The sequence below is a fragment of the Miscanthus floridulus genome, chromosome 6 (assembly GCF_019320115.1).
Source record: "Miscanthus floridulus cultivar M001 chromosome 6, ASM1932011v1, whole genome shotgun sequence".
Lineage (NCBI taxonomy): Eukaryota > Viridiplantae > Streptophyta > Magnoliopsida > Poales > Poaceae > Miscanthus > Miscanthus floridulus.
The window spans coordinates 110,914,195-110,935,033 of NC_089585.1; the positions used below are offsets into that span (position 1 = coordinate 110,914,195).

Genomic DNA, 20,839 nt, shown 5'->3' on the forward strand with positions numbered 1-20,839 from the left:
CCGGTGGAGGCAAGGACGCGAGCGGCTCTGCTAGGGCGAGAGAGGGAGATGAAGAGAGGAAGAGAGGCGCAGGGCCCATAGGTATTAAAGGCTCGGTGCCAAAGTGACTGGTGCCGAGTTCGGCGTCAAAATCTACGGCGTCGAGCTCGGTCGAGCTCAATGCCATGTTATTTACCGTGCCCAGGAGCTCGGCGCTGTTAGCTCAGCGCCAGCACCAATAACACCGAGCTAAGGATCCATTTTTTGAATTCTTTTCGTTAGATGTCTATTTATGAGAAACTTTTAAAAAAAAAGCTAAAATATAAAAAATTCTGTCCCCCTCCCTACCGGTCGCCGGGGAGGTCCGAGCCGCGAGAGTACACTAGTCGACTCCAGTCGCTCGCTCTCCCCCGAGGTCCCAGGGACAGGCAGCCGGCGAAGCGCGCCGCCGCGAAGCAATGGCAAGTAGCACGGGTTTCTTACTTCCCGCCGCCGCGGTCTCTCTCTCTCTCTCGCGCGCGCGCGCGCGGCATGTTGACTCCCGTCTCCGCGTTCGTTCGTTCTCTCAGGATTTCAAGGGGTTCTGGGAGTCCAGATTCGGGGGCAAGAAGGAGCCGGAGCAGAACGGGCACGCCAACGGGGAAGCCAACGGGAGCGTGCGGAAGAGGACCTCCGATTTGGCGGTCTACGAGCAGTTCGAGCAGCAGGTTGTGGACTGCGGCCCCCGGCTTGTGTTGTGATACTTTCCTCCCGATGCATGCAGCTGTATGTTGTCATGTCAGCTGGTTTTGGTTGATTGATCCCGGTACCATCTTGTTTCAGGCCAGGCAGGCCCAGGTCCGAGCCGCCGCGATTCGCGACGGAAACGCTGATGTCATGTGAGCACTCTTGCTTATCTTACTATACACACATTCGGTGCTGCGATCTACTTACCCTTCTCAGCATTGCGTTTCTTACGCTGCATGTGATGCGGGGTTGCGGAACAGATCTTGAGCAGTAGCCAGTAGGATTGGGCAATGGATGTAGGTTGCCGGGGAAGGATGGGGGTTCACTTAGGACGCGTTTGGCGCTGCTCCCGGCGGCTCCGGCTCCTCACCTCGCACTTGTAGCGACACTGTAGCAGGAACCGTTTCGGAAATCAAGGCGCAAAATGAACTGAAAAGAAGCCGAAAAGAGAAGGAGTCGGCGAAGCCACGATTTCGAGCTCCGCCGGCTCCGTGCTACAGTGCATGAACAGTACCGGAGCCGGAGCCCCCCGGAGCTCCTCCAAACGGGTCCTTAGAGCCCGTTTGGCCAGGCTCCGAGTGGCTCCGGCTCCTCTGACTCCTCCTGTTCATCTCCAGTAGCGACACTGTTTACCGGAGTTGTTTTTCTCTCTCCTCCTTTCCTCTCTCACTGACAGCGCCGGAGCCGGAGAAGCTTGTTTTTTTTCTCCTCCGGCTCCAGCTCCCGCGCGCTACAGTGTGGGAGCCAGAGCCGGCGGGAGCCCGGCCAAACGTGCCCTTAGTGAATGACTGACTTCCTCTGAATTTTTTTGGTGGGGATACGGATAGAGAGATCTGCGATTTTAGTTGACCTCCTGATATAGATAGAGTGGGGTGGCTGCCGACTCAATTCAATTTTGGCTGGTTCATTCCTGTTTGAGCTATGGCCCCGTTCGGCTTACCTAGAAACCGGCTTGTTCGGCTTGTTTTTTCAGCCGGAAGAGTGTTTTTTTCTCACAGCAATTCAGCCATAACAGTGTTTTTCAGCCAGTTTCAGTCAAGTTTTAGCAACCCGAACGGGGCCAAACAGGAATCAAAGATCGTGGTCCCTTCCTTGTTGCCGTACACCCATACTACCGTCCAGGAAAGGATACAATTCTAGGTTCAGTCTTGGTCAAACTATCTTAGGTTTTAACTAATTTTATTTAAAAAGGTACTGTCAACATTTATGACTTCAAATTAAATAGGTAAAATTATGAAAAACATATTCCATGTATAATTTAATAATTATTATTTCGTATGATAAATATTAGTATATTTTTCAATAATATTTGTCATACCTAAGATGATTCGACTTAGCATTATACTAGAATTGCATCCTTTTTTGGGGCTGGGGAGAGTAATTCTGCTCTAAACTACGAATGACCTGTAGAACATGCAGTAGCAGTTTTCCAAGAACCTTTTCAATTTCACTGGGAACTCCATCCCGTGGAACAATTTTTAAGGGGATAACTTCCAGCAGAAGTTTGTGCTGAAATACATTAGCTAATGACCAATTTTTTCATATTGAGCAATGCACGATTTATTTCTTCGAAAGGACAGAATTACGATGATGCTTAGTAAGCAGGACTAACTATTGTGGAAGTGCTTAGTTTTTAATTTCTTAACTTTTACTCAGGTGATCATGTGGGATTCCAATATTGTTATGTGATGATGTTTTCTCATGTATAACTTTAAGTTGTTCCAAAACATTCTATCTTCTTGAACATCACACTTTTGAATGTGACTTTTGTAGCCAGAAGCCCCTTCTACCTTCATTTGAGTCAGCTGAAATGCGTAATCTCGCAGAGACATTGTTGAGGTAATCTAAACTTCAATGTGGCTTTAAGAATCAGGGAAGGTGTGGTCTAGCTGTTGAAACATTTTATCCCATCATTTGACCTTCTTTCAGGGATATTATTCGCGGGAGCCCAGATGTGAAATGGGAGAGCATCAAAGGACTGGAAAATGCAAAACGCCTTCTAAAAGAGGCTGTTGTCATGCCTATAAAGTACCCAAAGTAAGTTAATTATTTCTCGCTAAAAGAAAAAACAAAATCAGAGAATGTTAATCTCTCAACATGATAATTCTTACAGCTGTTATCTCTTTGCTGCTGATAAGAAGTACTGAAGTGAAATATACTATTCTTGCCTTCTTTTGCTCAAAGAATGGTGTTTTAATTTTGACATGAATCAAATTTAGTGAAGAATATTAAAAACACGTTCATCCTTGTACTGCACAAATTGGATAATATGGATACAATGCTAGGCATATGAAGGAGTGCCAATCTTTCTATTTTTTTCACTAATTCTTTGTGTACTGTTTGTGCTATTTTCAGATACTTCACTGGTCTCCTTTCTCCATGGAAAGGCATCTTACTTTTTGGGCCCCCGGGGACAGGAAAGGTTTGACATGCATACCTATTTAATATGCTAATCCTGCAGATTTATGTGATTCATGTATCGAGTTCTTTTTTCAATCCTTTCCTTTTCCTTCTTAGCTGTAGCCACAGTTCTATGGTTTAGAGTCACTATTATGTTTAGCATTTGGTTATATTCTCATGCACTTATCCTTGTACAAAGAAAGGCCTCTCAATTTTAACTGAATCCTGTTTCTTAGACAATGCTGGCAAAAGCGGTTGCTACTGAGTGCAAAACCACCTTCTTCAACATTTCAGCATCGTCAATTGTCAGCAAATGGCGTGGTATGACTTTTGTAGACAAGTCCCGATCGCTTCTTCACATTCTCTTCTGTTATTCTGACCAATGTAATTCAACTTTCAGCTGTTAGTTAAACTCATGAAACATATGCATTGCTGTAGTCAGTGGAGGAGTGTAATTTTAGAAGAACATGAGGATTTTTTTTTGTTCTCAAATCCTTGCTGTTCTAAAGTACAGAACTATATTTCACTTTTGTATTCTCATTTCTCTATTAGGATTGGGGAAATACAATTGAAAGATCTTACTGCAAGTGCCGCTCTTGTTACCATCCTATACATTACCTGGCATATCATTACTATGTTAGTACTAAGTACGAGCTGAAAGTTTGCACAATCAATTGGGGTCGCTTCAACAATATTTTTTTTGTTCTCAAATCCTCGCTGTTTTTTTTTTTGAAACGAATCCTCGCTGTTCTTAAGTATAGAACTATATTTCGCTTTTGTATTCTCATTTCTCTATTAGGATCGGAGAATCTAATGTTTTTTCATATGCGAGTGCAGGAGATTCAGAGAAGCTTGTCAAAGTTCTGTTTGAGCTTGCTAGGCATCATGCACCATCCACAATATTTCTTGATGAAATAGATGCCATTATCAGCCAGCGTGGTGAAGCTCGTAGTGAGCATGAAGCTAGTCGTCGCTTGAAGACTGAACTACTTATTCAGGTTTCTTGTTTGGTGATGTCAAGTATAAATTAGCTAGCCCAGATTACCTGATCTGGTTTAAAATTGTGCTGTCAAATAGAGCCCCTGGGTTAAATGTAACATTTATGTTTATGCCAATGTCTATTGCAGATGGATGGTTTGACAAAGACAAACGACTTGGTATTTGTACTTGCAGCTACAAATCTTCCCTGGGAATTGGATGCAGCTATGCTCCGCCGGCTTGAGAAGCGGGTATGTCCAGTAGTTCACTTACATTGTCATGTAAGTTGACAAATGGACTGATCTCACGTCTGTTTGTGTTTTTGTCCATCAGATTCTTGTACCGCTTCCTGAAGCTGAAGCAAGGCAAGCAATGTTTGAGGAACTTCTGCCAGCGACTACATCAAAGTTAGATGTTCCGTACGACATACTAGTTGAAAAGACTGAAGGCTACTCTGGTTCAGATATTCGTCTTGTGTGTAAAGAAGCTGCCATGCAACCACTGAGACGTCTCATGTCAGTTCTTGAAGCCAGTGACGAGTTGGTGCCGGAGGAAGGTAATTTTTGGTTCTTTTGTGATTTTTACTGGAATTGTCTTTTATTTATCCGGGTAATGCGTATCATGTTAGTTTAAATACCAAAATATAGGTTCTTGAGTCTTGAGTTCCACCTATTATTATCCGCAGGCCAATGAACATATCTTTACATTTCTGTTTTTTTTTTCTGAATATGCAGAACTGCCTGAGGTTGGTCCTCTGAAACCTGAAGATATTGAACTTGCATTAAGGAACACTAGGCCATCAGCGCATCTCCATGCACATCGCTACAAAAAGTTCAACCAGGACTATGGTAGCCAGGTCCTTTGTTCAGAGTTGGCATGATCTTATTATCAGGTAAGGCTTCAGGCTTTGACGAAATCTGCCCAACCCATATGTGTACTGAACCGAAACTGCAATTCTTTTTCCTTACTGAAAGCATGATCTCTTGCAGGTTGATGTTCCATTCAATCATGGAACTAGAGCGTAGCTAATATATCCTGCTCCGGCACATCAGTTTGTTTCGCATGTTGATGGGGTGCCGTGTTGTCAAAATGGTTGCTCTGGTAACGAGGCTCCAAGCAGATTGCAATTTCCCTCCGGCTGCAGTATCTTGCATAGGTTGAAGTGCGAGGTGCAGGTGCTGGCTGCTCGGATCTCTGTAGCTCTTCTCATGCAGGCTGAGATTTTCACGAAGCCTTGAACTTACAGCAAAAAAATTGATTCGTTGTCTTGTTACGTGTCTAATAAATGTTAGGAACCCTGCAGAAAAGTACACTCTGGTTATATTGAACGGAGAGCGAGCCAGAGAGCTGGCCTAAGTTTCTTCTGATTGTTGGTGTAAATATCCAGCTCGTTAAACCAAGCTTTAACAACATATTCTTGCATGGTATGGTGGGGGTGGGGGCGCACACAGGCGACGAAAGCTGTTCATTGCGGCTTGTTGCTGCTGGCTAGTCACAATTACAGCAGCTGGCCGGAGCAGCGAACCATCCCGTGTTTTTCAGTTTTTGTTGAGGTCCAAATACCATGTTCAACGAGGCCGCTAGTCGTCCCGGCACCCGCGTCCAGTGCCTATCAACACCCCTGCAGTCGCCTTCTTCTCAGTCCCAGGCGATGAGATTGAGAGCCTCGCTTTCCCGTTTGACATCGGCCGCGATCTGCGTACACTCGGGTGCTCATTCTCAACCGAGGCCGGGTATCACCAATTCACCACCAGGCAGAGCGTCGCTTCATCATGGCCTGGTGCTGCTTGTGCACACCGCCCTTTTTGCGACTAGATATGCATGCAAGCACTAGTGCGCTAGCGAATTCCGGCAGATAAATGCTGATTGCCATCAGCCAGTTATGGCCTTGGAATTGATATAAAGCATATTTTTAAGCAGCGTCACAAATACGATATTTGATGGCCTAAGGCTCAAGCTGTTGCTACCATTATTTCGCTTCGCAGCAAACACAACACAAAGGCCATAGTCATACCACAAAACCATAAAACCTCGTGGACTTAATATGGCTTCGTTCAAGAGGAGATATTTCAATATGCCTGGCACGTCCAACTTCACTCACAAATATAAGATAAACAAGCACTAACACCAACAAGACACTGTAACGCTGTTTGAACCATCAGAAACAGAAGTCCATCAACCGATTATACCAGATTACCAGCTCAACGTAATCCACTCAATGAATCGGTCGTCTTCCCAGACCTGGCATCAGACCAAGCTTTGGCTATTGTGCGTTTCATATCCTCGTCGCCTTCCTCGTACATGTTCTGTACAGAATGCATGTAACAAAAGTCATAGAATGATCACAAAAACTTCTTGATTAATCCATGCGGAGAAAATATTAATTTACCTTCATTAAGTCCATAATTCCTGACATCGGATCCTTTTCCTTGTCCATGCTTGGCTTGAACTATCAACGAAAACATACTTTAGTCCGACCAGTAGTAATCAGTGTCTGGTAACAAACCTAGCAGTATTCAGACCGGTGCTATGAGCCTATGACACACTGGTCGTATCTATGCTTTTAGGATTTGCACAGATGGTTGTTAGTTGTTACAACCTCCTCCCCAAAAGACCACAAATTTAGTTTTTGAATCAGTCAAAAATTTCTAAACCTGACTAAAATTACAAAAATAATATCAATATGTATTACTTCAAATAGGTATAAAATATATCCCGGATATACACAAGATTGCTCACTGTAACCACTATCCAGAACTGAATAGGGATTAATTTAGTGATAATCATTTGGTATAAAAATCATAATATTTTTTATAGATTTAGTCAAGTTTGAGATGAGAAAAGGAAGCCAGAATTTTATTCTTAATTTTATTCTTTCTTACTAGTAACAACTGTTACCTAGTTCCACGAAATAACTGAGAAAATGGTCGGTAAAAGCCCTTATTGTGTTTTACTGGTAACAACAGAAGAACTACTTTGATATTATCATGTAGAAACAGACCTTCCAAAGAGCCCAGGTAACGACGGTTGGGGATGGGTTACAAATTCATAAAAAAAAACATAGGACAAAATTCAAGTTAGAACTTTAGGGGCAAAATTGTCTGTGCTATTACCCCTGAAATTTTTATTTTTAAGCATGATTTGAGTTTAGACCTGAAAATTTGCATGAATGCGACCATAACCTCCGTTAGAGCTATAAAAATTTTCAAAGTTCTTTTAAATTTATAAGGATATTTTTTATGAATTTACACCATTTCTAACATTTGTGCCATTTTCACCAGATATGCAGCCTCAAAACTAACACAACAAATAGAAGATGAAACATAAAAGAAGATGGCACAGTGATCCGACAATGGCGATAGAAGGAACTTGACAAGTTTCCAGCAATCAAGATAACAGAATTCACCCACAGAGAAGTTCACTAGTCCCTAGTGATAAAACAGTGCAGTGAGCTCTTCATAACCTATCCAATGCAAAAAAGTTCATCATCCAATAATGTTTTTTTCCCTAATTGCCTCAATAGAACAGTATGTTCCATTCAGGAGCGGAAGTAAACCCAACCAACTAAATTGACTGGATTATCCGTCCATGTGATTCCCACTAGGCACTAGACACTCCCTAATGTCTAGCTACAAAATTTTAATGTGCGTCAACAGAATCAATAAAAATAGTGTCCTACAGACCAATTTTCAGTCATCCAGGGCAGTCCAATATCATATAGATTAGAACTATTTGAACTTTGAAAATCACAAAGACAATTATGTTAGTTCAGCACAGTAAGTACCTTGTCTTCCTTGAAGTGTAAGTCTAACCAGTTGCCTTTAGAAGCCTTGAAAAGGGTAATAATAACCTTTGTTGGCTTCACCACAACCTTACATTTCTCAGGAACAATTTCCTTGTTCAGCTTTGGTATAGCACACCGATAATTCTTGCCTTTGACATCATGAAACTTTACATCTACTGATGTTGGCTTGAAAGTAGTCTCCACCTTCTCTTGCTCGACTCCCTCAAGGGAAACATATATCTGAACATGGGTACAGTCAAATCAAGAGCAAAATATTATCAAAATACATACCCATGACTATGACACCTTTGGATATATGCTGGCTTGGTGAAAGCCATGTACGAACTATAATCACTACTGAGCTGGAAAATAAATAGACTTTGGATTTTTAATGTCCATATGAATTCATCTTAATCATCATGGTGCATCAGGAAATATTATGAGGTCGTAGCTTCATGACAACCATGATCTCAGCAGTGGTTTCTTACTCTAGTTGCACATAATTCTTAAAACTACTGGGCTACCGGAGACATACTATGATATGAGCCCGGTGAACAAATTTCTTTCTTGAGAACACAGGCTTCTGGAACCGACATGACGCTGGAAAAGGCTGTCTGTCAATTTATTCACATAGCTCCATCCAATAGGTCCAACACAGCCTTCACCTAATTCACAGTTCCGCTTCTTTGATTGATACTAAATGAAAACGTTGCTTGCCAATCATAGTGACGACTGGATAATTTTCAGAACTTAGCACTGTCATCCGCCACTGACTAATGCCCTAGGAGACTAGACGATTGGTAAAAATGCAATGCCGGGTTATACCGACCAATTGACGGGACAAAACTAATAAAAACAGATAACAGCGTACCTTGATCTTCTCGTTGTCCTGGTCCCAGCTGAACGACCCCAACGTGACGTAGCTTAAAACAGGACGCGCCGCGGGCGCGGGCGCAGAAGCCGCCGCCAGTGGCTCCGGCGACGGTTCGGTTGCCTTCGCCAACTGCCATCGCAACCGCTATCAGACGGCGAAAAGAGACAATCGGAAGAAACGGATCGGAATCCACCCAGGTGCCGAATGAGATCGGCGGGGAGAAGAGAAAATGGGGGGAGAGAGGGCGAAAAATAGAAGAGAAGAAGAAAAGGCGCAACCTTTGCTTCAACGTTGCGGATCGCGTCGGTGAGGAGGGTCTGGACGCGGGGGTGCTTGGCGAGGCCCTCCAGCCGCCGCAGCTCGTCCAGCTCCAACCGCAGCTCGTCCACCGACATCTCCGGAGCGCTCTCGGTTCTTCTGGTCGTTCTCGAGGCCTCTGGGTTATCGTGGGCGATTCTGCCGGCTTATGAAGTGGGTTTGGACGGGGGGGGGGGGGGGGGGGGGGGGTTTGTTTGGCACGAATGGAAGGAGAAAGAAGGTTCTAGAGCCGTGGTGATTGATATGATAAAAAAAATGAAAAAGGACGGTTTTGTGCGGATAGAAATGGGCCGGGTCCGGGGAAGACGGTTTGTGGCCCAACTTTACAGTGATGGGCCAAGACCTGTGGCGTACCCTAACGGGATGAGAAATTGGTAATTGTGCTTTCATGGCACAACTTTACAGTTCCGTTCAGTTTTTTTTGTTTTAAATTTTTACTAGGTCCAGTAGTATCTTAATTAATTAAAATACAGTTCAAGGATCCAATCATCCGGAATTGCGGATGATAAACATTGAGAGAAATAATGAACGAGCTGTCAACTGTGTGCCATGTTCCCATCCGACTAGCGTGTCATGACAAGTTATGCGTGCGCCCGCCTGGCGCCTAGTAGAAACATTTTTACTGCTCAGTTGCTGCTAGCCGCATTTTGGTGTTGTGGTCACCGAGCCAAGCATTTGTCGTCCCAATAAATGTTGTCAACGCCCGGGTAGCAGCAGGCAGGAGCGGTTTGTGCAATCATTTCTCGGACAGATTCAGGAAGATGCCTCCCGATCTCGCATTCTCGCTCCCTGGCTCGCGCTCGTCCTACGCAGTCCTGGTTAAGGATGGCAACGGGTATATACCCGTCGGGTATCGCCGGAACGTTCTCTTCCCCGCTACGGAGAATTCATCCCGTCCCCATCCCCATTAACTGTCTCGGGTATAGATTATTGCCCATCCCCGTACCCGTCGGGTATCGGTCGGGTAACAGATACCCGATGGGTACTGCATACCCGATAAACAAGGACACTTGGGGTCGCAGCTTTGCAATCGGAGACGTTTCTTCTTCACCCGGGTATAAGTGTCGGAGTCTCGGAGATGCCGAGGAGAAGGAGCGAGGTTGCGAGGAGGACGAGCAAAGGTGGCAGAGAGACCGAACTGAGGAAGCGAGGGGCACGAGCGCTCGTGAGACAGGCGTGCTTGTGCTGCTGGCGGAGATGGTGAGGAAAAATTGAACGAGGGTTCCTAGAACACACAAATTATATATATGACTGTTCAGATTTGGACCAAAATATCTATGTTGAGCTTCTTTGGGCCTAATACTCGCATGACAGCTCAAATAGTCGGGTTCCCCAACGGGTAACGGGTACGGGTAAACAGGGAACGTTCCCGTACCCGCTATGCCCGTCGGGTATGGATTCTTGCCCATTTAGATGCCCGCGGGTAAAGATATGATCCCATCCCCGTCCCCTAATGGATCAAATACCCACCGGGTATCGGGTATCGGGTCCCCGTTGCCATCCTTAGTCCTGGTTTAGTTCGCGAAAAGTTTTTTCAAAAAGTGCTACAGTACCCATCACATCGAATCTTGCGGTACGTGCATGGAGCATTAAATGTAGACGAAAATAAAAACTAATTGCACAGTTTGGTTGGAAATTGCGAGACGAACGTTTTGAGCCTAATTAGTCCATGATTGAACACTAATTGCCAAATAAAAACGAAATTACTACAGTAGCGGTTTGGCTTGTGTAGTCTGTAGCTGCTGTGCGTGGCAGCAGCGGTTTGGCTTGTGTCCTACTCCTACTTTACTCTGCTACGCCGATCAAGGCGACGTTCTAATATATCAAAGCAAAGCAAGTTACTTTGGCCGCCTCTCAGGGTGTTCATGTCGCCTCGAATTTCTCCTGGCCATCCAATCCTTCGTCGTGCGGCCCAGATTGCTTGTAGCCGCTTCTGTTGGAATCAGGTTTTGCTGGTGTCCACGTCGCCCCGAATTCTCCTGGGCGTCCGATCCTCCATCGTGTGGCCCAGATTGCTTGTAGCCGCTTCTGTTGGAATCAGCTTCTGCCGGCTCCTCGTCGCTCTGGGTTCATTTTGCTAGCTTTTCTGCGCCTTGTCATGCGAATCCGATGGAACAAACATATATTCGGCTCCAGCTTCTCCTTGCAGATTCTTCCCTCCTCTCTCTCTCTCCCCGTCGGTCTCTCCCTCTCCGTCCCGGCGCGAGCAGGGGTGACGGGCGTGAGCCGGGCATGGCGGCGACGGCGGCTGTCCTCCTCCGCCCTCCCTCGCCTACCTCTCACCTCAGTTTCTCCCTCCCCTTCCTCTCTCTCCCCTTCCCTCCCGATGCTACGGCAGGCGTGAGACGGTGGCAGGTGCCAGACGACGGCGGCCCCTGCCGCGGGAGGGGCTCGGCGGCCCCCTCCCTCTCCCCCATCCTCCGTGCGGCCGCCTCAACGCCTCCTCCCGCTGGGGAGCCTGTGCTCCTTTGCTCGACAAACCCCTAGGTGCCTATGCGGCGGCGACAGCGGCGGTGAAGCTCGGCGACTAGATTTGACGGCGACTCACCCTCTTCTTCTCCTCCTTCGTCCCATGGCTCCTCCCCCAGATCCTCTCTCCCTCGTGTTTTTTGGGAGCGGCAGATCCTCATAATAATTTCTATGGCAATTGAGAACAGTAGATTTCTAAAGCTTTTGCTGATTTTATTCCCTTTAGTATTTTATTTGCTATTACATGAAATAAAAACTGCTGGTTTGTTCAAAATAATACATCTAGGTTAGTAAAAATGGTTACATGTATAATCTTGATATATTACTGTGCATTGATTTGTCATCTCCTCGTAATGGATTGTGTCCATTCATTGAAAGAGCAGGAAGGCCAGTGACTTTTTATGCCATTTTTTTCCATGTGTGATTTACGATACTGATTGGTTAGTGCATATGTCCATGTCCTCCTTCTAGGAGATTCCTGTTTAACTGAAACCAATGAGTTTCCAGAAAGAATGATGCTCTATTTTTAATGTCATGCCAGTTTTATCTCTATCTACACTGACGGACTCCATTTTCTTTGTTTCCTAATGTGCATACCATTTTTGATCCAGACATTTTTACTAAGTGTAGTTACCAAATGCTTAAATCTAGATGAGTTCTTGGTTCTCACATTGGTATTACTACCTACTTTTGCAATTGTTATTTAGCCTGGTTCAGCAGAACCATGTCACAGAGAAGAAAGAAGAAGAAATCATATGCCTCAATGCATTTTAACTGATTTTAAGGTCAGCGGGCCTAAATCTTGGAATGTTCAAATTGCAATGTCGGTAAAGCTTATGTTGCCATGTTTTTCTAAGGACATACAAGCATGGCTCTTACATGCATTTGATATATGTAGGTTGGTGTCCCCCCCTCCCCCAGCAGGAACTGGTGCAGGTGCTCCGCGCAGAACCTCTGATCGTCGTTTCGTCGGCTCGCAGGTTCACTTCCTCTCCCGCTCCCCCTTTCTCCTTACCTCTCCTTGTCAGACCTGCCTCTCCCAATGCTCTCAGTCCTCATGGAAGCGGTCTTTCCGACACCTTTGTGCTTTTCCTTTTTTTCTTTGATTATCTTTATTTTGATATATGATTATAGTTCCTCACAGTTTATTGATATACGATATGGCTCACGGTTTTTTGTAAATTCGATATACGATTATAGTTGCTCTTAATGTTAAAAAAGGTTAGTGGCATTTTCATATCGTCTTGCCAAAAACGTGTTTGCTTAAATCTCTTAGGTATTTTTTCATTCTGTTTTACGATATCTGCTGAACAAATTCCTTATTGCATCTTGATTAGCCTTCCTAGTCCATTCTCATATACATCAGGTTAAGATTTGCGATTTTAGGACTGCTAGCAGATTGGTACACTTCTCTCTTTTAGTTTATTCCCGCTAAATATGTTTATAGGTTTAATAAAGTGAAATATCCATTTCAATTCCATGGCGAGCCTAACATATCATACATTTGCTCGCGGTATTATAGGGCGCCTGAACTAATATTTAGAGCTACGGAATATTACTGCTGCGATTGATATCTGCTCTGTTGGTTGTGTATTGGCTGACCTTCTAATTGGTCTGGTGACGCTGCCTTCAAGACCTTATGCATCGAAATAAAATGATGTAGTTTTAGACTATCTGAATTGGTGGCCTCTGAACAAAATGGTGGAAATCAAGGTACGTAACTTAGCGGTGCCACTTCTAGTTGTACCTTAACTTTATGCAGCAAAATAAAAATGATAAACTTTCAGGTTATCTAAATTGGTGGCTTCTGGACAAAATGGCGCTTTACAATTATGGCGGCGGCTTATGCCTTAACCAAATAGGAAATCACATGCTAACGGCTGCTTCTTTCTTGGAGGTATGCTAATTTTTAAACTGTTTCTCCGTTTGTCCTTTCTTTACTATCCTAAATGTGATTGAATGTATGTTTGCAAAATATTTATAGTCTGGGAAAGTAATATTTAAATATAATATAGCTTTGATTTTTCCTCTCAGTGTCGCTTCATTGAGGGCACCTTGAGAAAGTTCATGTCTCGGGATGATTAGTATAGCTGTAGCCTACCTATTAAGACGGGAAAATCTAAATTTTAGCATCCCAACAATTTCAAGGTATAAACGCCGTTACCTGCACGGTTTGATTTCCGTTTAATCGCCGGCGCGCGCAGAGGCGTGCGTGATGGACTAGTTAATACCAAGTTCTATTCACTCGCAAAACTAGTGAAATGTACTGTTGCATGCAACCATGTATTTACTATTACTTCCTCCATCGTAAATTATAAGTCATTCAAGAATCTTGAAGAGTCAAAACATCTCAAGTTTGACTAAAATTATAAAAAAAAATTACAAAGACTTATAACATCAAATAGATATACTATGAAAATATAGTTAACGAAGAACCTAATGATACTTAGTTGGTATCATAAATGTTATTATCTTATCGTATAAATTTAGTCAAACTTGAGATGTTGTGACTCGCCAAGATTCTTACAATGACTTGTAATTTAGAATGGAGGGAAGTACTATACAGTAGTATGCACTGCTACAGGTGTTACAGTACGCGTGTTACTATCCCTGCCCCGGGCCCCGGGACAGTATACGTGTGTACGTACTTCTACCTGGGCCAAAAACCTTGGCTGGCGTCGCATGCATGGTTCCTCATCACCGCGCCGCGCCTGTGTGATTCGGTCTTCAGAATGTTCAGGTCCCTCGAATGGTGATCCGTGTGTGAAAAAAAATTACTACAGCATCGATCCATGCATGAACAACACACATCGCATGACACGGCGCGGCACGCACGTCTAGAGCCCGCCCGATCGATGGCTTCGGCCGCGCTGTCGTCGACTTGCGTGCTCAGAAGTCACAACTCACAAATGTGGCCATCGTACAGACACGACGGCGGCCGGGACGATGAGGAAATTAACGAACTCTTTTATAGATGGCTAGCTAGCTCATCGTGGTACGTACGGAGGCTGCCGGAACTTTGATGAAGATGAAGAGCGGGACAGGAGCGAAGCTCGTCGATCTCAGGTCGGGCACACCACATGCATGGCGCGGACGCACACTTGCATCATGCATGGAGGGACAAAGACACATGCGGCGCCAATAAAGCGCCTAACCACCGGGCGCGCCCAGGCCAGCTTACCGGCGTCCACGACCACGACGCCGGTAGGGTAATAAAGCAAGCAGGATAACGCTAGCGACAAAACGATTCACTCCGGTCCGCCCCGTACTCATCTGATCTGATCTGACGCAGTGACGCGTTCGCGCCCACCGGCCGGCGGGTCTCGGCGGCGGCGCCACGTCGATCCTGATCCTCGCCGTCGGAACAACGCGCCCGCGCCATGGATGCTATGGCACCCGCGCCACCGCGAATGAGATCGAGAGAGACCACCAGACCACGGCGCCACGAGCACTCGAACAGGTCGAGATGGCAGCAGCAGTGCAGGCGCAGCACGGCCTGGCTAGGCATGGCTGGCCTGAGTCTGTCCCTCTGAGCTGAGCTCGGAAGGCAATGCACGGGACGCGACAGCCCTGAGCCGGAGCATGCTGTCCTCATCAATGATCAATGGCAAACAGCGCGGGCGCGGGTCGCGTCCAGTCCAGGCCCCCAGGGTCCAGACACGTCGACCTCATGAGACGAGAAGATAGAGGAGAGGACCATGGGCCATGGCGGGCGCGCGCGCGTACGTTCGCGGGCCCCCGGGCTACAGGGCGCCAAACAGCTAGCGACATGCCGCTCTCCCCCGCGCCACCGCACGCGACGGGCAAAGTAGGGTGCCGGGCTGCCCGGCCGTGCTCTGCCCCCGCTTTGCATTGCACTGCTGCCACTGCACGATCTGCACCCCTCTGCTCGGCTCTGCTTCGCTTTTGCCTTTTCCCCCCGGTCCCGCGACGAGCGTGAGGGCCGGAGGAGAGGCCACAGTGCTTGGAGGACGCATGCGGCAAGCTTCCACAGGGAGAGGCCTGGGCGCCTGGCCGACGAGGCTGCCAAAAGGCGTAGGCGTGGCAGCGGACGGACAGGGAAAAGCCAAGGCAATGCATGCACACATGCTGTTGCTCCGTGTACGGAGCCCCTCGCCTACTAGCGCTAGCAGCTGTGCGCGCGATCTTGTATGGATTTTGTCCATGATTAGCTAATGTTTTAGTTGACGACAGTACAATGCAGTGAGCCCTAATCGTCTTTTCCCGAGCAACAACCTACTGGATCACTCATGCCCCCACAAGGCCTCAAGTCTTTTTCAGATCAGTGTCGTGTGGTCGTGTGGACCAACCAAAAACCCTTGATTGCTTCTGCATTTCTGCAGTCTCGCGCTGTGAAAACATACACGGGTGTAAAAGGGTGCGCTTTTGGTCGCTTTTGCTTGAACTCCACGTTTTTAGGCTGTCTCCGACCGGCACCGCGGAGCCTAAATTCAAAATAGATCTTCATTTTAGGTGTTAAGAGAGACATAACATAAATCTGAGTATCCTCTCTCCTGTAGACCCATTTGCAGAAGGGGTTACCTTTTGGGTCTCGTTGTTGGGGAAGATAAAAATAGATACTAAACTCTTTATGTGTAACGCTACCTAAATGATAAATTAGCTTTGTATTTTAGATCGCGGTTGTCTCGGAGATAGTCTTGACAGGCCATTTTTGCCGTCCTAAGGTGCTCCATCCGACGACCTTTGCTCGAGTTTTTGTATTCTTCCTAGTGCACAAGCCATCAGTATCGCATAGCCTAGAGTCCTGGTAGCTGGGGTGGCCTGGTGCTGCCCAAATCTCTGGTTACAACCCCGAAAAATCCGCTCGTCAGGAGCAATCATACCATGAGCAGTAACCAAGCAGCCCCCAGGTTTGATTCCATGGAGATTGACAAAGTCCATTCTATCAAGGTTTCCTTCGTAGTAGTACCTTTGTGCATTGAAGAATATAATTCTAGATAATTTTTTGGTAACTTATATCAAGTTTGACCAAAAATATTTATGACACACATAGGATAAAAATATATTTCATGACAAATCTAATAATACTCATTTGATATTATAGATATTGATATTTTATAGTTAGTAGAACTTAATATTTTAACTTGGTACTGTGATAAAATTATATTCTTTTGTAGACGGAGGGAGTTCGTATTCCCTTCATTCTAAAATTTAAGATGTTTTGATTTTTCTATATTGTTTTAACTGTGTATCTAGTTACAATATGATCATGTTTGCTTCGCTGAAAAATCAAGCGAAACACTGTTCCGACTGATTTGTTGTGAGAGAAAAATACTGTTCCGGCTAAAAAAATAAGCTGAAAAAGATAAATTATAAGAGAAGCGAACCGAGCCTATATATTCTTTTAACTATGGCACGGCTCAAGTCAAGCTCCCCTGAGGAAATGGGTGTACTAAAGCCTTGTTTGGTCGGGCTTTCTCTGGCTCTTTGTTCTGTGCTACAAAACCGGTGGAGGAGGAGAAACCACAAAGTGTGATTTCTTTAGACTCTACTTCATTTTACGAGAAGAGAGAAAGAGACTCATACGAACGGGTTCTAATAATATCTTGTTGTTACAAAGGTGTTGCATGTCTTCAAGATAAATCCTTAGTAGTTACCATCCTAATGTTATTTGACTACTATCTACAAAATTATCCTGATTAAACAAAAAAGTGAACCCTAAACCTCGCGTTGTCAGTCTATATAAAAGACTTTAGATCTTAGTCAAAGATTAATATTTCCGTATTTCACGTTAGTGGTACAAAACAAAAAAAAATGTCGCATCGAATCAGACAACGAACCTACAAAGACAGTACATGCCTGAATCGGGCCCAGTCCATGACTGACATCCGGCCTATGCGGAAACGGGCCCCCTTATGCCCAGCGTAATGGCGTCGTTACAGAACGGATTCGGCTTCAATGTCCGTGATTGCAATAGATCAGCGGCGTCGACCTCGGCATGAGAGAGGATGAGCCTGCCTCGACCATCTTCACCTCTGTCCGGCGGTCCATGTGAGCACGAACAAGCAGACGGAGCCGGCGGACAAGTCATGCGGCGCGCAAAACGGCTTGTGGCCGACCTGGCGGGAGTGGCTGCGCTGAGGATGCTTGATTATGATTTATAGCAACACTAGCAGTCTGTTGTTTGGACCGGATTGGCTTATAAGCCATGAGTAAAAGCACTATTGGCTCATTTAATATGAGAGAGAAAAATATTGTTCTTTGACCGATAAGGACAGATACACGCTTTAGATAGACACCTCGAAATCAAATTATCAGGTGGCCCTACGGATATTCACCAAGATGCTATTTCATTGCGCTGCTCAAATCAATCAACAATCCTCTCATCAGATGCAATCATACGCAGGAAGTATCTCGTCCTGTTGGATGGGCTTATAAATCGTATTTTTTCAGTCAACGAATAATATTTTTCTCTCACAACCAATCAGCTAACGATGCTTTCAGCCATGACTGAGACGAACAGGCCCATATACCATCAGTCAGTATTATGATGAACCTCATTTTGATTCCAGCGATTTTTTTTGTCCTAGAGGGCACTGAAGATCCTACGCGTTGCAATGATATCTTGGAATTCGTCCTAGGGACAAGAGGCATTTCCAGATGCTGCAATCAAGCTATCCTCAATTCCACCACAAAAACAACAAAGATCACCCAAAGCATTTACTCCATCATCAACAGCACCGCAATACAGTAAAACACCAAACCATCTTAGGGCATGTTTAGTTCCTCCCAATTCCAGAATTTGGCACTATACAAAAAGAAGATTCCCCATCACATCAAACTTACGGTATATGCATGGAGTACAAAATGTTGACGAAATCAAAAACTAATTGCACAGTTTGATTGTACTTTGCGAGACGAACGTTTTGAGCCTAATTAGTCAACGTTTGGACAATTATTACCAAATACAAACGAAACGCTACAGTAGTTACTGTACCTACAGTAACTACGACGGCGCCAATTCTGGCCTCAACTAAACGAGGCCTTGGTTGCTCCTTACGCTGAGGTAGCAGGCAGCAGCAGCGGGATCAGGCGTTACAGACACAGTTGTTCAATCTCACGGGCATCATCTCATCATCATCATACAAAACACAAGTAGAATCCGAGCCAAAACGCGGTAAAAAATGATGGAGCTAAGCTAGCGCTAGGAAGGCATGGAGTTCAAGGCTTCAACAAGCTGGCGGGCTGAGCGAGCTCACCATTGCGAAATTCGAGACACGATCCCCCCATTTCCGCGGCCAGGCATCACTTGCTCCCCTTCTTCTTCCACAGGTCGCCGAGCACCCGGATGCCGGCGCCCTTCCGCTTGCCACCGAAGCCCTCGTCGTCGCCGTCGTCGGGCATGGTGGCGGGGGAGCCCCAGCCGTTGCCGTTGCCGGCCAGCCCGGTGAGGTGGTTGTCCCCGCCGAGCACCGCGGCCGCCGCCTCCGCCGCCTTGCGCCATTGCTCGGTCTGCACGCGCAGGCGCCGCAGCTCGCCGTCCAGTGCCTCCCGCGCGGCCTCCGACGCCCTCAGCTGCTCGCCCGTCCAGGCCTCCCGCGCCGCGCCCTCCTTCAGATCGTGCTCGGCCTGCGCCGCCTTCGACGCCGCGTCCTCTTTGGCCTTCTTCGCCGCCTCCGCGGCCTCCGCGGCCTGCTTCTTCAGCTCAGCGTTCTCAGCCGCGAGCGCAGCGATCTCCGTGTCCTTCTCCGCCAGCTTAGCCTTCAGCTCCACGACCTCCGGGCTCTCCTTCTCGGCGCCGTCGGTTTCCACCGCCGCCGCGCTGTTGTTGTCCTCCCCGATCATTTTCTTGGTCTCCTCTTCCTCCACCTCCTCCTTCTCGGACAGCGCCGCCTTCTCGCCGCAGCTCACAACCTCGCAGTCCTCAGCCGCGCTCTGGTTCTCCTTGTCCCCCGACTCGGCTCGGACGACCTCGAACACATCGGTCGCCGGCGCGTTGATGCTGCTGTCCTCCTCGGCCGCTGGCTGAGGCGCCTTCAGCTTCTCGGTCTTCTTCGCGCTTTCGACCCCCGCCGAAGGGGGAGAGAGAGGAGAGGTGGTGGTGGTGGCGGTGGAGGCCGGGCTTCCCTTGGTACCGACGCGCTTCTTGGCCTCCTCGAGCGCGACCTGCGCGTCCTTCTTGGCGGCCTCAGCGGACGCGAGCTGCTCCCTCAGCTTCTTGAGCTCGTCCTGCACTTTTCCCAGCTTCGCCTCCAGCTCCGCCACGCGCGTTCCGGCCGCACGCTTCTTCTGCAAGACCCATTGCCACCCCGCCGCCACCGGCGAAACAGTGAGCCACAGCACCGGAAACAAAAAAAGGATGGGAGGGGGGAGAAGAAACGAAACTTTACCTCGGGCAGAGGGCTGCGCGGCGAGTGCCGGTCCCCGACCTTGGGGCTGCTCCGTTCGGAGACGGGGCGGTGGTGCGTACCATTCGCGTCGACCGTCGTCTTGAGGTGCAGCGGCGCGCGCTGCGACGCCCGCGGCGGCGGCGGCGGCTCGTTGCCCCTGAAACGGAACCCAGCCACCAGCCATGTGTTAGAAACGAAACCCGCAGCGCCGCCGCTGAGGAGGTGGCGTTGATCTCGGCCAGCTCGGCACGCACCTGGATCTCGGCATGGTCCTCCACGAGCTCGTGGCGGCGGCGGTGCTTGAGCCTCCCTCCTCCCCTCCTGGCGTGCGAAGGCAGTCGGGCGTCGCGTCGTCCTAGGATCACAGCAGGAGCGGCGTGGTCATGGAAAGGCGGAAGCTTGCAAGCGGCGCACACAGGCAGAAGAGGCTTTGTTTGAGCGCTGCCTTTCTCGGGGGAACGGACGGGAAATTTGTCTGCCTATTAATAAATCGGGGGCGAGGGGAGGTTGTGACCGCGAGACGCACCGGCTCCCAGTCCCAGGAGCCGACGCGACCGACCGGTGCCGGTGCGCGATTCAAATTCGAAAATCATTGGAGCAACGAGCAAAGGCCAAAGGCAAGCCAGCGGACGCGGAACCAACCAGAGGCGGGCGGCGAGCGGTGCCACTGTGCCACCAGCACCAGCCGAACGTTAGTTGGTTGGTGTACGCCGCCCGCGCCGGCGTAAATGCGGGTGCCCGAGCCGCGGCCAGTGGCACTGTGGCAGGTGCGCCCGCGCGCTCGGGGTTCGAACGGAACGGCACGGCACACGGCACACGGCACGGCTGGTTCCGAATTCGGGTTGGGCTCTCAGGCTCTGGGGCTGTGGCGTCGCACCGGGCAGGGCAGTACCGAGTTGGTGAGACGGCCACATGGGTTTGTCTTTGTCAAGTGAGTGCCCGGCCTCTCTGTGCCCGGGA

At 47.5% G+C, this 20,839-nt stretch overlaps 3 protein-coding genes across 3 annotated transcripts; 1 reads left to right on the forward strand and 2 right to left on the reverse strand.

Moving 5' to 3' along the window:
* The first annotated feature begins 329 nt into the window (after nucleotides 1–329).
* Nucleotides 330–5,946, forward strand: LOC136456575 (uncharacterized). Its single transcript, XM_066456484.1, has 12 exons — nucleotides 330–440; nucleotides 549–686; nucleotides 802–857; nucleotides 2,479–2,544; nucleotides 2,635–2,742; nucleotides 3,061–3,127; nucleotides 3,342–3,426; nucleotides 3,943–4,103; nucleotides 4,233–4,334; nucleotides 4,417–4,639; nucleotides 4,818–4,975; nucleotides 5,073–5,946. The coding sequence occupies exons 1-11, from the start codon at nucleotides 438–440 to the stop codon at nucleotides 4,961–4,963; spliced, it is 1,155 nt and encodes a 384-aa protein (XP_066312581.1). The 5' UTR covers nucleotides 330–437; the 3' UTR covers nucleotides 4,964–4,975; nucleotides 5,073–5,946.
* A 148-nt stretch (nucleotides 5,947–6,094) lies between these two features.
* LOC136456576 (uncharacterized) lies at nucleotides 6,095–9,225 on the reverse strand. The gene is made up of 5 exons (XM_066456485.1): nucleotides 9,020–9,225; nucleotides 8,739–8,870; nucleotides 7,868–8,107; nucleotides 6,473–6,532; nucleotides 6,095–6,389 (listed from the first exon to the last, which is right to left on the reverse strand). Exons 1-5 carry the CDS (start codon nucleotides 9,134–9,136, stop codon nucleotides 6,285–6,287), a joined length of 654 nt encoding a protein of 217 aa, XP_066312582.1. The 5' UTR covers nucleotides 9,137–9,225; the 3' UTR covers nucleotides 6,095–6,284.
* A 9,053-nt stretch (nucleotides 9,226–18,278) lies between these two features.
* On the reverse strand, nucleotides 18,279–20,355 carry LOC136459043 (interactor of constitutive active ROPs 4-like). Its single transcript, XM_066458945.1, has 3 exons — nucleotides 20,134–20,355; nucleotides 19,880–20,036; nucleotides 18,279–19,778 (listed from the first exon to the last, which is right to left on the reverse strand). Exons 1-3 carry the CDS (start codon nucleotides 20,145–20,147, stop codon nucleotides 18,795–18,797), a joined length of 1,155 nt encoding a protein of 384 aa, XP_066315042.1. The 5' UTR covers nucleotides 20,148–20,355; the 3' UTR covers nucleotides 18,279–18,794.
* Between the last annotated feature and the right edge of the window lie 484 nt (nucleotides 20,356–20,839).

Excerpts from the sequence above, each read along its gene's own strand:
- LOC136459043 (XM_066458945.1), bottom strand. Across the intron at positions 19,779-19,879 it reads CGCGCAGCCCTCTGCCCGAG|AAGAAGCGTGCGGCCGGAAC; the intron begins GTAAAGTTTCGT and ends TGGGTCTTGCAG.
- LOC136456576 (XM_066456485.1), bottom strand. The coding sequence starts at position 9,136 with ATGTCGGTGGACGAGCTGCGGTTGGAGCTGGACGAGCTGCGGCGGCTG. Across the intron at positions 8,871-9,019 it reads TCCGCAACGTTGAAGCAAAG|TTGGCGAAGGCAACCGAACC; the intron begins GTTGCGCCTTTT and ends TTGCGATGGCAG. Across the intron at positions 6,390-6,472 it reads GAATTATGGACTTAATGAAG|AACATGTACGAGGAAGGCGA; the intron begins GTAAATTAATAT and ends CATTCTGTACAG.
- LOC136456575 (XM_066456484.1), top strand. Across the intron at positions 687-801 it reads ACGAGCAGTTCGAGCAGCAG|GCCAGGCAGGCCCAGGTCCG; the intron begins GTTGTGGACTGC and ends ATCTTGTTTCAG. Across the intron at positions 4,104-4,232 it reads AGACTGAACTACTTATTCAG|ATGGATGGTTTGACAAAGAC; the intron begins GTTTCTTGTTTG and ends TGTCTATTGCAG.